The sequence below is a fragment of the Tupaia chinensis genome, unplaced genomic scaffold (genome assembly GCF_000334495.1).
Source record: "Tupaia chinensis unplaced genomic scaffold, TupChi_1.0 Scaffold147433_1, whole genome shotgun sequence".
NCBI lineage: Eukaryota > Metazoa > Chordata > Mammalia > Scandentia > Tupaiidae > Tupaia > Tupaia belangeri.
Genome location: NW_006207284.1, coordinates 2,121,876 through 2,137,403, shown reverse-complemented (window position 1 = coordinate 2,137,403; position 15,528 = coordinate 2,121,876). Strand labels below are relative to the sequence as shown.

Here is a 15,528-nt window from a genome sequence, read left to right as displayed (position 1 = left end):
TTTGCAAATTCAGATCTTGACATTGTGTCTTTTCAGTTTCTAGAATCCTTATTTAGAATACACACATTAAATTCTCACATATTAAGCTTCATTGATTACCAGATTTCTTTTTTATTTTCTCCTGTCTTTAATCTGCATTGGGGTATGCCTTATAGTTTGGTTATTTTCTCAAGTATTTTTTTCCTCAAATGGTTTGCTAAAGTGGTGCAGTATCTGAGACCTTGGTTAGCCTCAAATATCATTTTATCATCCCTTACCATTAAGGGGTATTTCAGCTAGGTATAAGATTCATGAGTTCTATTGCTTTCCTTTCAGATAGCGTAGATCCTCTTCCTATTGTTTTCTGACTTCTGGTGTTGAGAATAAGTCCAATACTGGTCCTATTTTTTTTATTTCTCTTTATGGGTAATGTTTTTTCTGTCTATATACTTAAAAGATTTGTCTTTATTTTTAAAATTAATGAAGTTTACAAGGAAATGAGTAGCTTTTTTTCTTTTTTTTTCTATTCCATCTAGTCTTACACATTGTCTCCCTTTTATGTACCAGAGGTCTTTTTTCAGCCCAGCCACAATTTCCTTTATCGTTTACTTGGTTGTTGCTTCTCCTCTATATGGTGTCTTTTCTCCATTTTAATACTTAAAAAAAAAAAGTATTAGATCTTCTAGACCTTCCCTTTGAGTCTGTTTTCTTTTCTTTATTTTTTTATTTACTTTTCCTCTTATGATGTGCTCACTCTTAAAGGGACCTCTAGTTGTCCTGACCATGCTTGCTCTTCTTCTCTTTTCTCTTTGCGTTTTCTTTTACTTAAGACCTCAGTTTATGCTCTTCCTCCTAAATTTTCATTGGATAGAATTGGCTTCTGCCAGTTAAATAACAATAATAGATAAAAAAGCTTAGAAAAATAATAGAAACCAAAAGTGAACTTGAAAATAGGCTTAGCATATATACTGTAGCATAAATAATTACATTTAACTTGAGCTAGTATGTGGTTGACACTTGTTTTCTTGCACTCTAACGCAGCAATCTTCTAATCACAGGGAAGACCAATGTTAAGATTTAAGGATAGGTAAGCTCACTTGCCATTTTGCTCAACTTTTTGAAGGATCATTGTAGCTATCTTCCTGGGTGGGCTGTGGGAATAGCACATCTGAAGCTCTAACACTCCCACGGAGCCATATGCCTTTGGCAGCTGTAGAGTTGTATAAAATCAGCACTGGCCCATGTTCTTATGCATACTTAGAAACACCTCTTTGTGGAATTGTACGTAAGCATTTGTAAACTACTTTGTGGCAAGCTACTTAATAAGAACTTTTTAAATCATTGACTTTGATAATTAAGAAATTAATTTGGTTTTGTTTTTCTTTTTTCCAGATGTATGGTGGCTGATGAAGTAAGTGCTTTCATGATTTTTATGTCTTTTATAAAATTACACAACTAATTTTTAGTGTCTATTATTTTCCATGTACCCTGTCTTCTATATGTCTATATATGGGTAAGAGGAAAGATAGAGAGAGAAAGAGAGAGAGAGAGAGAGAGAGAGAAAAGGAGGCTATGGAGAAAGGAAGATAAAATGAGAGAGAGAGAAGTGTGCATGTGTGTGTGTGTGTCATTACAAGGTGAGCTTCTGGAACATACATTAATGTCAATATAGGTGATTCAAACTTTTATATTGTTGCCCAAGAAACATGAATGTGTTTTGAAATGCAATCCCCCCAAAAGAGCTGAACTCATTTTTTTTATCTGTTGTAATACTGCTTGCTTAAAAGCTAAACTTTTAAAATTTGACTCTAAAAATTACTGTTGTTTCTTATGTGTGTGAAACTTAGTGCTAAAATGGTATTTTATCATCACAAAATAATTTAATACATTTAAGTGGCATGTACTTATATCTATATTCTTTTTTTTTCCACTGAAATGGAGGTTCTTGGTATATAAACTGTAATACTCTTTACATATATTCTTAGAGTAATATAAATCAATTGAGTTCTAATTTTTAATATCAGTTTAAGAATTATGTTGCTGTTTTTCATGATGCCTTTAATAACAGCAGCAAAACATATATTAGTCAAAATATATTAGAAGTGAAGAAATAGGAACTAAATTAAAAAATAGAATTGGAACCATTAAAAAATTCTCCCCATTAATCATCTGTTAGTCTTAGTTATATAAAGACTTCTACCAATGGCTTATCTCTAAAGTCTCTGCTTTAGGAAGAAAATGAATGTGACATGAATGCTATGCAGAAAAGTTGATGCAGGATTTCTCAGTTCATGCTGACTTACAAGTACCCAGGCTTTAGTTTGAACTCTTTACTCCATAGGCATTTATTTAGACTAGATGTTATAGTTAGAAACACAGCCATTGCATGTGAAGAACTTCAGCAATATAATTGGATAAATAATACATAAACATATGGGGAGCAATTAACAGAAATTTCTTCTTTGGAGCAGGATGAATTCTAAAAAAATGGTTCTTCCTAAGTTGAGGATCCAAAATGACTGTAAGAGGCCTATGTTTTAGTCCCTAAATATGTTTTAGCAAAATAGAAATATAAACTTATTCTTCAAAACCTCAAAAATAGGCATAACTGTTTCCTCTTGCATATCTACAATATAAGTTACATTTCTCTGATCTGAAATTGGAAATTTCCAAAACCTAAAACTTTTTGAGCACTGACATGATACAAGGGGAAAATACCACACCCAACTTTATGTGATAGGTTACAGTCAAAGCACTGCAATACCAAACAACTGGATAAAATTAACCTTCGTCTGTACAGATAAGGTGTATATAAAACACAAATGAATTTCTTTTTTTAGACTTCGGTCTCATTTTCGTAAAATATCCTGTTATGTATATGCAAACATTTAAAAAAATCCATACTCTAGAACACTTCCTATGCCAAACATTTCAATAAAGGATGTTCAACCTGTGTATGTATGCATGTATGTATATATTTTTTTCAAAACATACCAATTTTTTGACTACAGAAAATATAATAAAAGGTAACACCATCCTTGGTAACCTCTACAAATAAGTCCTGAAAATGGTTTTAGGTAATCACGGTACACCATTGGTACCTTGGTCCTCACTTTGATGTTGCAGAAATTTGAGTCGAATCATCCATGGATCAAGATTAACATATGGTCATCATCTTAAACTTTTTTTTTTTGGAGAGGTTTCTGCTACAGGGTGCGTGCACTCGCCAGACAGACAGAGAGAGAGAGACAGAGAGACAGAGAGACAGAAAGCGAGAAATCACTCCCCAGGGGGGATGGCCACGCCGCAATCCCTTCTCCTCCATTCTCCTCTCGGGATCTTGGGCACACATGCACACGCACCCAGCGTGAGTTTTAAGCCACCGGGTCCAGGACGCGAACCGCAGTCGACTACGTGGGAGTCCAGCGACACAGCCTTTACGCCAACTGCTGGTCCCAACATATGGTCATCATCTTGACTCCCAGTTTCCCACAAACCACTATCTTTTCATTTAACATTAGGTTAATGAGTGTGCAGAGTTCAGGGGAACCTTAACCAATAAGACTCTTCTCATTATACCAATTGCTTTTCCTTATCACTTGTTACTTACAATTATTTAGTACTTTTCACATATTAGATGACTTAACATCTTCTTTCAAATCCATTCTTATATTTTAATTTAATAAGTTTTAAAGATCCATTTAAATTTTCCTCCATACCTAAAAAAAAACATAATTCCACTTTTGTGTCCATTATAATTACTTCTTTCTTTTCACTAGCGCTTTGAAGACTCACTCTTTTATATCCATTCAGTTTTACAGGGTTTAGGGTTTATGATGTTAATTTCTATTAATAATGTTAATTAAGAAAAACATCAAATTTATGCATCTGTACAAAAAACAAGCTAGAGAAATAAAAAGGATGATGTATAAGTCTAAGATCATAGCTAACAACCACTAATAATCTTTGTTAGTGGAAGAGTTGAAATGCTATTTTCACAAAATCTTACTGAGCTAAAGTGGATGAGAGTTAATAAATTAGAAGTGCCCAAGTAGAACTTGTGTATGTAATTATATAAACTCTGATTTGACCTTCATTCTATTTCTTAATACTCTTCTTCTTTTCTTGCTTTTATCACGGAATGATTGTAAAGTCAGAGAAGGAAATGCAGTTTATAACTTGAAGGCCAACCACTTTTTGATTTTTAAATTAAAAATGTATTTTGATATGATGCCTATTTGACTCATCAAATAGCTAAAAGCCTTAGGAGAGCAATTTTACATCTGTGTTATTGAGTCTACTTTTTTTTAGACGCTTGAATACCCACTTGGAGTATTGTGTAATTTAGCTGTCTGGTGTGATCTTTCCTCCCTAGCTTTAAAAACAAATGACTTACTTCACTGTTATTACTCCCTCTTCTTTTAGTATTTTTCCACTAATATCTTTTCTAATATATTCAATCCTTGTAGAACTATATAATCCATCTGCTGTATATAAGGTAGTCATTAACTTAAATTGAAATGATGATTTAAGTTCCACTTAATTATGTGAACATTGTGTATATCAATTATAGAGCTATATTTCACATAACCAAGAAAGCTGTAACTTTTAGTAAAGTGAACTTTGCAAACCTAGCTTAAACTTTTTTTTTAAGAGAATTTTTTGCTGTAGGGCACATGCACTCACCAGAGACAGAAAGTGAGAAATCACCCCTCCAGGGAGGATGGCCATGCCACAGTCTCTTGTCCTTCATTCTCCTGTTGGGAACTTGGGCATGCACGCACACACTCCCAGAGTGAGTTTTAAACCACTGGGTCCAGGACTCTAACCAGGATTGACTACGTGGGAGTCTAGTGACAACCATTATGCTATCTGCTGGTCCCACTAAAACTATTTTAATTAGTACTTCCCTTTTCTCTTGGTTTAAGGCAAGTAGATATGTAGGTATTGTTTCAAGGACTGTGTAGTGAATATATAGAAACTCCTGTGAACTTATATTCCATAGGTAATGGAATTCAGACCATTGCTGGATTTTTATTATTATGTTTTATATATATGTATATATAATTTTTTCCAGAGGGCATGTGTGCTTGTCAGGGACAGAAAGAGAGAGATTGAAAAGCACCTCCAACTGCGGTATAGTCATGCTTCAATCCCTTCTCTTTCATTTCCCCAATTCTATCAGGATTTTGGACATACAGGCACTTATACTAGTGTGTGTGTGTTTCAAGCCACCAGGGCCAGGATTTGGCTCTGTGAGATCTGACCCCTTTACTCATCAGGTCACAAGACCAGCCATTTAATATATGTATATATATTTTGGAGAGGTTTTTGCTATAGGGCACGTGTGCTCGCCAGACAGAAAGAGACAGAGAGACAGAAAGCGAGAAATCACCCCCAGGGGGGATAGCCACACTGCAATTCCTTCTCCTCCACTCTCCTCTCGGGATCTTGGGCACGCACACACATGTGCCCGGCGTGAGTTTAAGCCACTGGGTCCGGGACTCGAACCGCTGTCTACTACATGGGCGTCCATTGACATAGCCATTACATTAACTGCTGGTCCCGCATTTAATATTTTTTAATAATTATTTTTGAATCAGTATCATGTTCTATTTGTCCTTTGAGAATTATTGAAAATATTTATTTATTAAAAATATTTTAAGCATGAAAAATAATTTCCCATTAACACAAACCAGTTAATTTAATTGGATAGTACATCGGGGGAAATATAAATATTTAAGGGTATTATTCTTTCTAGAAAGCTGGTATTTAAAGAAATTTTATAATTTAAGATGATGAGATGAATACATTGGATTTACATAAATATTGCCCCAGAATCAGCAAAATTTTGTCAGTACATGGATTCTGTCTTCTCTTAACTATAGTATCTATTATGGAAGTCAGAAAATTCTTACTTTCCTCTTATGTAAAACTTTTTATCAGTACTTTGCTTTTGCTCCCACACTACCCATACAAACACACACACATGATGTGTTCTTCATTTTCTTTCCTATTACTTGAAAAAAACATTTTAGGACCAGCAGTTAGCGTAATGGCTGTGTCGCTGAACTCCCATGTAGCTGACTACGGTTCGAGTCCTGGACCCAGTGACTTAAACTCACGCCGGGCGCGTGTGCATGCGTGCCCAAAATACTGAGAAGAGAATGGAGGAGAAGGGATTGTGGCATGGCCATCCCACTGGAGGGTGATTTCTTGCTTTCTATCTTTCTGTCTCTGTCTTTCTGGTGAGCGCACACGCCCTCTAGCAAAAACCTCTCCAAAAAAACCCGAAAAAAAACCATTTTGCTTCCCTTCCTTTTTTCAAAAGAAAACACCAATTATCAAGGCTTTTCTTACTTGCTGGCTCTTTTGGAACTTATTAAAAGGTAAATAGTTGAGGGACTTTTCTTTTGGTCAAGATGCTTCTCTGGAAGAGGAGTAAGCCAATGCCAGATTTCAAAATCTCTATCAGCTTCTGGGCCAGCAAGTGGTGCGGTGGTTAAGGTGCTGGAATTCTCACATGGCCGACCACGGTTCCAGTCCCGGACCTGGCAGCTTCTCTCTCTCTTTCTCTCTCTCTCTCTCTGTCTTTCTCTGGTAAAACTCATGTGAAAATAATAATAATAATAATAATAATAATAATAATAAAAATAAATTTTAAAAAATCTCTATCAGCTTCTTTGTAGGGGGGAATCTACATGTGTCTGGAAATACAGAACAGTTTTTGAAGGCTTTTTCTTTTCAGAAGACCTTAAAATTGAAATGGCATGTAGACTCTGCCAACATTAATTTTATAGGTTTGAGGATTAAAAAATGAAAATAGGGGCCAGCCATTGGTGTGGTGATTAAGATGACTGGAACCCACATGGCTGCCTCAGCAGTTTGAGTCTCAGACCTGGCATCTTGAAAAACACCTGGCGTCTTGAAAAACACCTGGCGTCTTGAAAAACACACAGACACAAGGACGTCTGCGTGTCCAAAACTCCGAAAGGAGTATAGAGGAGATGGGATTGTGATGTGGCTATCCCCACTGGAGGGTGATCTCTCATTTTTCCTCTCTGCCTCTGTCTGACAAGCGCACATGCCCTATAGCAAAAATTTAATTAAAAATTTAAAAAATTAAGCTGGACATGAAGACTTTGTTTTCTTTTCCACCCCTGTGTGTATGTCTATGCATTTCTCTAGTCAGATTGGATTAAGGGCTCACCCTGCTTTAGTTTGACTTCATCTAACTATTAATAATTACATCCTTAATGAACCATTTTCCAAACAAGGTCTATAGTGAAGTACTAAAAGGTAGCACTTTAACACTTTTTGGGGGACCCAATTCAACACATGCCTTATGAGACTGTTTACTTTTGTCAGAAACTGTGAAACTGTCTTTCATATTGGCTATACCACTTCGTGTTCCCATTAGCAATGAATGTGAGTCCCTTTCACTCTGCATCCTCACTAATCATTGGTATTATCATTTTTTTTTTTTAGCCCTTCTAATGGGTGTAGGGGCCAGCAGGTGGGTGGTGGTTAAGGTGCTAGACTCTCACGTGGCTGACTGTGGTTTGAGGCTTGGGCCTGGAGGCTTGCTTTCTCTTTCTCTCTCACTCTCTCACTCTCTCTTTCTCTGGTAAATGCACATGCTCTATAGCAAGTTAAAAATAATGGTAATAATAATAATAATAATAATAAATAAAATAGGTAATTCTTAAAAGCAAAATTTAACATTTAATGGGTATATAGTGATATCTCATTGTTATTTTAATTTGTAATTCCCTAGTGACCTGTAATGTTGAGCATGTTTTTATATGTTTATGTATTATCTGTATTTTTCTTCTTTGGTAAGGTCTCTGTTCAGATCTTTGCCCATTTTTAAATTGTTGTTGTTGTTGTTAAATTTTAAGAATTCCTTTTATATTTTAGATGCAGGTTTTTTTTTCCATCAGATAGATGTTTTGCAAATACTTTCTCTTAGTCTATGACTTGCCTTTTCATTCTATTAACTGTGTCTTTTGTAAAGTAGAAATTTTAATTTTAATACAGTCAAACTTAGCAATTTCTCTTTCATTGATTGTCTTTTTTTAAAGAATTATTTTATCTAACTTTATTTATTTATTCAAATTTGGCCAGAGAGGGACACAGTGAGAGAGAGAAAGAGAGAGAGAGGGAAAGTGAGAAAGCAAGCTGCCAGGCTTAGGACTTGAACTGTGGTCAGCCATGTGGGAGTCCAGTGGCCACCTGCCGGCCCCCATTAATTGTCTTTTTGGTCTTTATCTCATTGCCAAATCCAAGGTCCCCAGATTTTCTCCTATATTATCTTCTAGGAATTTTATATTTTGTATTTTATATTTAGGTCTGTGATCCATTCTATTTATGAAAAGTATCAGATCCATATCTAGATTCGTCTTTTTGTAGGTGGATGTCTAGTTGTTCTAGCATCATTTGTTGAAAAGATTATCCTTTTTCCTCCTTTGTCAAAAATTAGTTGACTGTATTTGTGTGGACCTATTTCTGGCTCTCTCTTCTGTTTCACAAATCTGTATCTATTCTTTTACTAGAACCATACTGTTTTGATTACTATAGCTTTATAGCTAGTCTTGACATTGGGTAATGCAAGTCCTCTATCTTTGTTGGCTTGCTTCAATACTGTGTTGACTATTCTAGATTTTTTTTAAAAGGAATTATTTATTTAATTCTATTTGTTAATATTTTTTAATTTGACCAGAGAGAGACAGAGAGAGAAGGAAAGGGAAAGAAAGGTAGCAAGTTGGCAGGTCTGGCACTCAAACTATGGTCAGCCATGTGGGAGTCCAGCACCTTTAAACACCAACCACAGTACCTGCTGGCCCCTGTTCTAGATTATTTACCTTTCTCTATAAACTTTAGAATCAATTTGTCAATCTGTATAAAATAGCTTGGGGAAGATCAAGTAAAGAGAATTGAAATATTTTTCCCCCCTCGAGGGCATGTGTCCTCACAGGACAGAAACAAAGAGAAAGCATCCCTTATGGAGAGTCACAATGGGGAACCAGCAGTTAGCGTAATGGCTATGTTGCTGGACTCCCACGTAGTCGAACGCGGTTCACGTCCTGGACCCAGTGGCTTAAAACTCACGCCGGGCACATGTGCGTGCGTGCCCAAGATTCTGAGAGGAGAATGGAGGAGAAGGGATTGTGGCGTGACCATCCCCCCTGGGGGATGATTTCTTGCTTTCTATCTCTATGTCTCTCTCTGTCTGTCTGGCGAGCACACGCACCCTATAGCGAAAATCTCTCAAAAAAAGAAAAAAGAAAGTCACATTGCAATTCCTTTTCTCCTTTTTCATTCTCTTTTTGGGACTTTGGGCACTCAGGCACACATCCTTGGTATGTTTCTCAAGCCACTGGGTCTGGGCCTCCAACTGCACCATCAGCTGTGTAAGATCCAGCCACCCTGAGCAGAATTCAAATTTTCAGTCTTTGATCCATGAACACAGAGTATCTCTCCATTTATTTAAAACTTCTTTGATTTTTTTCATCAGTTTTCCTCCTGTATATCCTGGATATATATTGTTAAATTTATACCAATGTATTTCATTTTGGGGTTCCTATTATAAGTATATATTTTTTAATTTTAAAATTCCATTTGTCCATTGTTTTGTATAGGAATTCAATTGTGTTGTGCATATTAGCCCTGTATCTTGTGATCTTAGTATTTTCACTTAGTTCTAGTTTTTCTGTTAATTCTTTGGGATTATCTGGATAGATAATCATAATATCTTTAAATGGAGATAATTTTATTTCTTCCTTTATATGCTGTATACCTTTTATTTCCTTTTCTTGCCCTATCTATGACTTCCATACAATGTTGCACAGAAACAGAGAGAATATCCTTGTCTTGTTCAATCTTAGGGAGAAAGTATCTGTTTCCTCCCAGTAAGACTATTAGTTGTAGGTTTTTGGCATATGTTCTTTATCAAATTGAAGAAATTCTCCTCTAATCTTAATTTTCTGAGAGTTTTATGAATGGATACTAAATTTTATGAATTGCTTTTTCTGTCAATTGATGTAATCATATGACTTTTCTTTTTTAGTCTATTGATGTGGTAGATCATATTTATTGATATCCAAATGTTGAATCGGCCTTTTGACTATAGAATATTTCCCTCTAGGTATTTTTGTTTGATTTTTTAAAAACATTGTTGGATTCAATTTCAAGTATTTTGTTGAGAATTTTTGTATCTTTATTCATGAGCAATATTGGTCTATAGTTTATCTTGTAACATCTTTGTCTGATTTTAATATTAGATTAATACTAGCCTCACTGAATGAATTGGGAACTAGTCCCTTTTATTCCCGAGGGTCAGAGCTGAATCAAGTGAAAATAACCACTATATACTGCCACTAGAATTGTATTTTGAAAATACTCCTTTTTCCCTGTTGCCTTTAGAGTAAAGCACTTTCACAAGCTGACCACCACCTGTTTCTTCTCTTTTCTTCTCCTATTCTTTCTATGACACTTCTTTCTCTCTATTTATTATAATCTTTACCCATTATAGTCAACATCAAATTGGATGGATTAATTAATCTCTCTGAGCCTCAGATATCTCATGTTTAAAGTAGAGTAATAATACTTTTTTCATGAGATTATTTGCATACAGCACAAGAGAAATGTATTTCAGAAACCCAACAAATACTAGTTTCCTTTCACTTTTTCTTCATTTCTCAAACACTAAGACATTTTATGCTTTGATATCTTTACATATGCTATTTTTTTCCTGATGAATTCCTTTCTTTCTGTATACCACCCCTTCCTCCTGAATTTCAACTTCAAAGTCATCATTCAGAACCTTCTTCAGATATCACTACCTCTTTATCGCCATCCCTGGTTGCTTTCATTTCAGCTGTAGTTTGTATCACATTCCATGTTTGTCTCCATACACTAGAACTCCTAGGACTAGAGCTGTATCTACCTAGCAGTGCCTGGAAAACAGATTTTCAGCTAATACTTACAAGCAAAAATATTAATGAATGATAGCGAGAGGGGGAGAATTCCATTGAGACCATTTGAGTTATTCAAGAAAGATCTAAAGAGATCTTTAGATCTTTAGAACAAGAGGAACATCTTGTCAGTGCTGCTGCTTCTGCTGCTTCTCCTTTTAAATTTTCTGTTTGTGATGAAGTATGTGGGTATACATGAGAGAGAGCACCCTCCACAGCTTCTGGCCATGCCATGATCCTCATTCTCCATGCCCCCAGCCTATTGGATCTTGGGCACTGGTGTCTGTGGCTGGTGTGTCTCAGGCTAGGGATTCAAACTGCAGTTGTCATGTGGGATCCAACTTCTGCTGAACATTACCCTACAACATGGAGCTACCCCAGTTGTCAGTGCTTTTCATTACATGCAGATCTATTGCTGCTGACCCCCAGTTGTTCTAGGCAAGTAGTTATTGAGGAAAGTATTCCTTCAAGAGGGTTTTGGAGTTTACACTTTAAGTTGTCACAAAAATACCAGACTTGTGGCATAAACAGCATTTATTTCTCACAGTTTGGGAGGATTCAAAGTCCAAGGTCAAGGCACTGGCAGATTCCGTTTCTGGTGGGGGACACTTTATGATTCACAGCTGTCTTCTTACTGTATTCAGACATGACAGAAGGGGCAAGAGAGCTCACTAAGGTGTTTTTAGAAATGACTCTAGTCTCATCTGTGAAGGTTCCACTTTCATGACCTCAATCACTTCCTAAAGCCTCTACTTAATTTATCACAATGGAGGTTAGAATTTTAACATGAATATGAATTTGGGGGAAGTAAAACTCAGTCCCAGACAGGGATCTTTTTAAAAATTTCATTAAAATATCTGACATAATCTTTCTGGTGTCCTAGAAAAGCTCAAATCATCCCTAGTTTGAATTTAAAAAAATTTTTTTTTGGTTTTTCTATCAGGCATAGAGAGGGAGGGAAAGTAAGAAATTGCTCTTCTAGGAGGGAATGGCCACATCACAATTCCCCTCTGTCATTTTCCTCTTGGGATTTTGGTCAGTCATGCACACATGCCCAGTGTGCTTCTTAAACTCCAGGCCAGTACTCAAACTATGCAGTTGGCCATGTGAGATCCAGCCATCTTAACCATCGCACCACCTGCTGGCCCCAGTTTGAAAATTTTTACCTTGAACAGTAGCAAAGTACAAGTGCAATTGATTACATTTTCAATTTTAAAGAAATTTAACCTGATTTCTTTGGAGGTTGATGTAATTTTATTCAGGGTTTCCACTGTTTTACACAGCTGGGTTTATTGCAGTGTTCTCAGTCATCTTGGGCAAAATTAAAAATGAACAGCTGAGGTGGCAGCAGTGGTGAGACTACTCAGAGTCGGACGTAAAGCATCCTTCTCAAATACAATGCTTACAGTTCACATAAGCATTTAAAAGGCACCAAGCACTACTACCATTATTTTACCCTAAGCTCTGTCACTACATGTATGTACATTAGTACTTCAAGTACATTGTGAAGAGGACAACGTTGCAAACATTCCTGTCTTCCTGTTTTTAATCCAACGGAATGTTCTTAATGAGGATAAATTGTTTAAAAAGTGGTTAAAATTAAATATCATTTCAAAATCTGCTTTTCTTTTTAGGCTGATGAGCTCACATGTCCACAGAACTTAAAAACCTAAAAGGACCACAGCCGTATTGGCCCATAATCATAGCAGTACTGAGAATTGTAACGTAATTGGAATATATATAAAGGCTCCAGACTTTTCATACAGACCAACTAGGGATTGTTAACAACCCTGGTCTTAACTTCTTTACGTAAAAACATTTTAAAGCCATTTTTTCCTTTAGTTATTAATTAGCCTATATTCTTTAATATTCAACAAACAAATATTACTGCGAGTCTACTTGATAAATTCTTGGGAATGTGGATTAAGAAGCATGCCCCCCTTCTAATCAAGTAACAAATGAGGTGTGTGTTTCTGTGAGATATATATAAAATATAGGTTACTGGAAATGCTGCAGTGTACATTTGGCACTATTGTAGAAGGAACCATTCATTCCCTCTTCGTTAGGTCAAAAGGTATTGTAGGATAGGTGGCTTGTTAGGCGGGTTCCCTGAAAGAAGTAATTAGAAAACCATCATAGAAGAAAGGAACACCGAGGAGTTTATCGCAAGAGCCCTCTTTTGTTTGTAAGTTGTTCCATAGCGCTTCATCTCAGAGAACTGAGAGAATGACCTGTGAGCTACCTGCTTTACTTCAGCCATATTTACCTCACTCTTTCTACTTTACAGATGTCGAGTTGCTGAATACTATTTTATTCAAAAAAGGCTTATATTGCTTTTAAAAAGCTTAAGAACTGCTTTTCTAGATTCTTAGCTTCTTTGTGCCCTGTTGTATATTACAGTGAGGTAAAGTAAGAATCTCTTAACTTTTTTGAAATTTCTTTCCACGTTTTTATTTATGTATTTTTATTTTTTTAATTAAAAACTTTTTTTTTTTTTTTTTGCTATAGTGTGTATGTACTCACCAGGGAGAAAGAGAAAGAAATCGCCCTTCAAGGGAGATGCCCATGCTGCAGTTCAGTCTTCATTTTCCTGTCAGGATTTTGGGCACACACATGCACAGTCTTGGGTTCAGGACTTGAGCCTCCTAGTTTTCCATGTGGGAGCCAGCCGCCTAACCTCCATGCCACCTGCTGGCCCAATTTATTTTAATTTGTTGTTATTATTAGAGGGTAAGTGTGATCTCCAGAGTGATATAAAGAGAAGAGGATAAAAACAACTCCATGAGGAATTGTCACATATCAATCCCTTCTCTTACATCACTCCCTCCTTCTGGGATTTTGGGCATCCCCACACGCTTAAACTACTGGTTCTAAGACTCGAATTGCATGGTCATCCATGTAGGATCTGGCTGCCTTTGCCACTGGAAGCCACAGAAAAGGCCCATTTTATTGTAATTTCCGATTTACATATAAACACTGTACATCTTTGTGGAATGTAGTGTGTTTTGTTTTATTTCGTTTTTACATTGTTTAATTTCATTTTCTTTTATACATTCAATCACATTATTTAGCTTACAAAGTGAATATTTCAACATGTGAACATTTCTCCCTAGTCCAGTTGATAAAACTATAAAATATCAACAGATAATACCACATTTCTTTGTCCCATTAATGCTTTGCCTTGCTATGGTTTTTTAAAAGCTTGTATATAGTATATAATAATCAAACCAAGAGTATTAATGTTTTCACTGTCTTCAGCATTATTACATTGTGTTGTATACATACAAGTTTTGTTCTAGTTTTGGAAGTATATAAGTTGAATTGCTAATGATATTTTTTATTGTATGGTGGCACACCATTCCATAACCTCTTGTTTGCATGATTCTTGTGTCTGTTAACTTTTTTCTAGTTTTACTCAGTAGTGGTACTTAAGTTTTCAGTAGAATGATTCAATCTTTGTCATTTTCTGCAAGTTCTAACATCCTCCTACTGCTTTTTAAAAATTATTTAAAGATAATTTAGAAAGTGAAATTGAAATAGGGTCAGCAGGTGGTGTGGTGGTTAAGGCACTAGACTCCCACATGCCTGACTGTAGTGCAAGCCACGAACCTGGTGGCTTGAAAATCATGCTTGGTGCATATATGTGCCCAAAATCTTGAGAGGAGAATGGAGAACAGATTGCAGTGTGGCCAATACCCTGGGGGGGGGGGTTGGGGGTATGTAATTTCCCATGATCCCTGTCTTTGTCTCTCTTCAGCAAGTGCATGCACCTATGGCAAAAACATAAAAAAGGGAAAGTTAAACTACAATCTTTTTTTATTGGTGGCAATATTTTACTGTGTTTTAAATTTTTTATATATTTAAACCCATAGAAAATGAGTTCATTTATTTATTTATTTTTTAATTTTCAGAGAGCTCGTGTGCCCTCTGAAACACAGTGGTAGGATGAGAGAGAGATGAGGTTGAAAGCACCCCTCAATGGGGTGTGATCACATCACAGTCTTTTCTTCATTTTTCCATCCTGTTGAGATTTTGAGCACGTGTATGCATACACACACACACACACACACACACACACACACACACACACACAGATTTGTCAAGGTGCCAGGTCTGGGATTCAAATTAGAGTCAACCACATGGAGTTATACTCCCTTACCCACCAGGCCATGAGGTTGATCCAGGAAGTGAAATGTTTCTAGAGTATTAAGTTTTTCAGTGAGCCAAGCATTCAATCTTTTTTTTCATCAGAATCATTTTGAAAGGAAGATTTTTTTAAAAAAATGTCTTTTCTGTATTTCTCTTTCTTGAGCATTGCACACTAAGTATGATTTAATTTTTTTTAATTACTCAACATTGTCAGCTACTGAGACAAGTTGAATCCTTTACTTAATCTCTTATACTGTTTTAAATTATGTCTGTTTCTTATCCTTCATTTTTGCTACTGCAAAGACTTTTGCTTCCCTGTCATAGGTGAGTCTTCAGGTCAAATGAAATGATTCTTTATCCACTTTTATTAATGTTGGTGCTGAGACTTTTTTTAGAGAGAGAGATTTTTGCTATGGGGCATGTA

At 36.0% G+C, this 15,528-nt stretch overlaps 1 protein-coding gene across 1 annotated transcript in view; it reads left to right on the top strand.

The window, feature by feature from the left end:
• ZRANB3 (zinc finger RANBP2-type containing 3) overlaps positions 1–15,528 on the top strand; it is a 269,156-nt gene that overhangs the window by 96,209 nt on the left and 157,419 nt on the right. Inside the window, exon 3 of the mRNA XM_027768770.1 lies at positions 1,372–1,390. Coding sequence (XP_027624571.1) covers positions 1,372–1,390 — 19 coding nt within the window. The remainder of the gene's footprint in view (positions 1–1,371; positions 1,391–15,528) is intronic.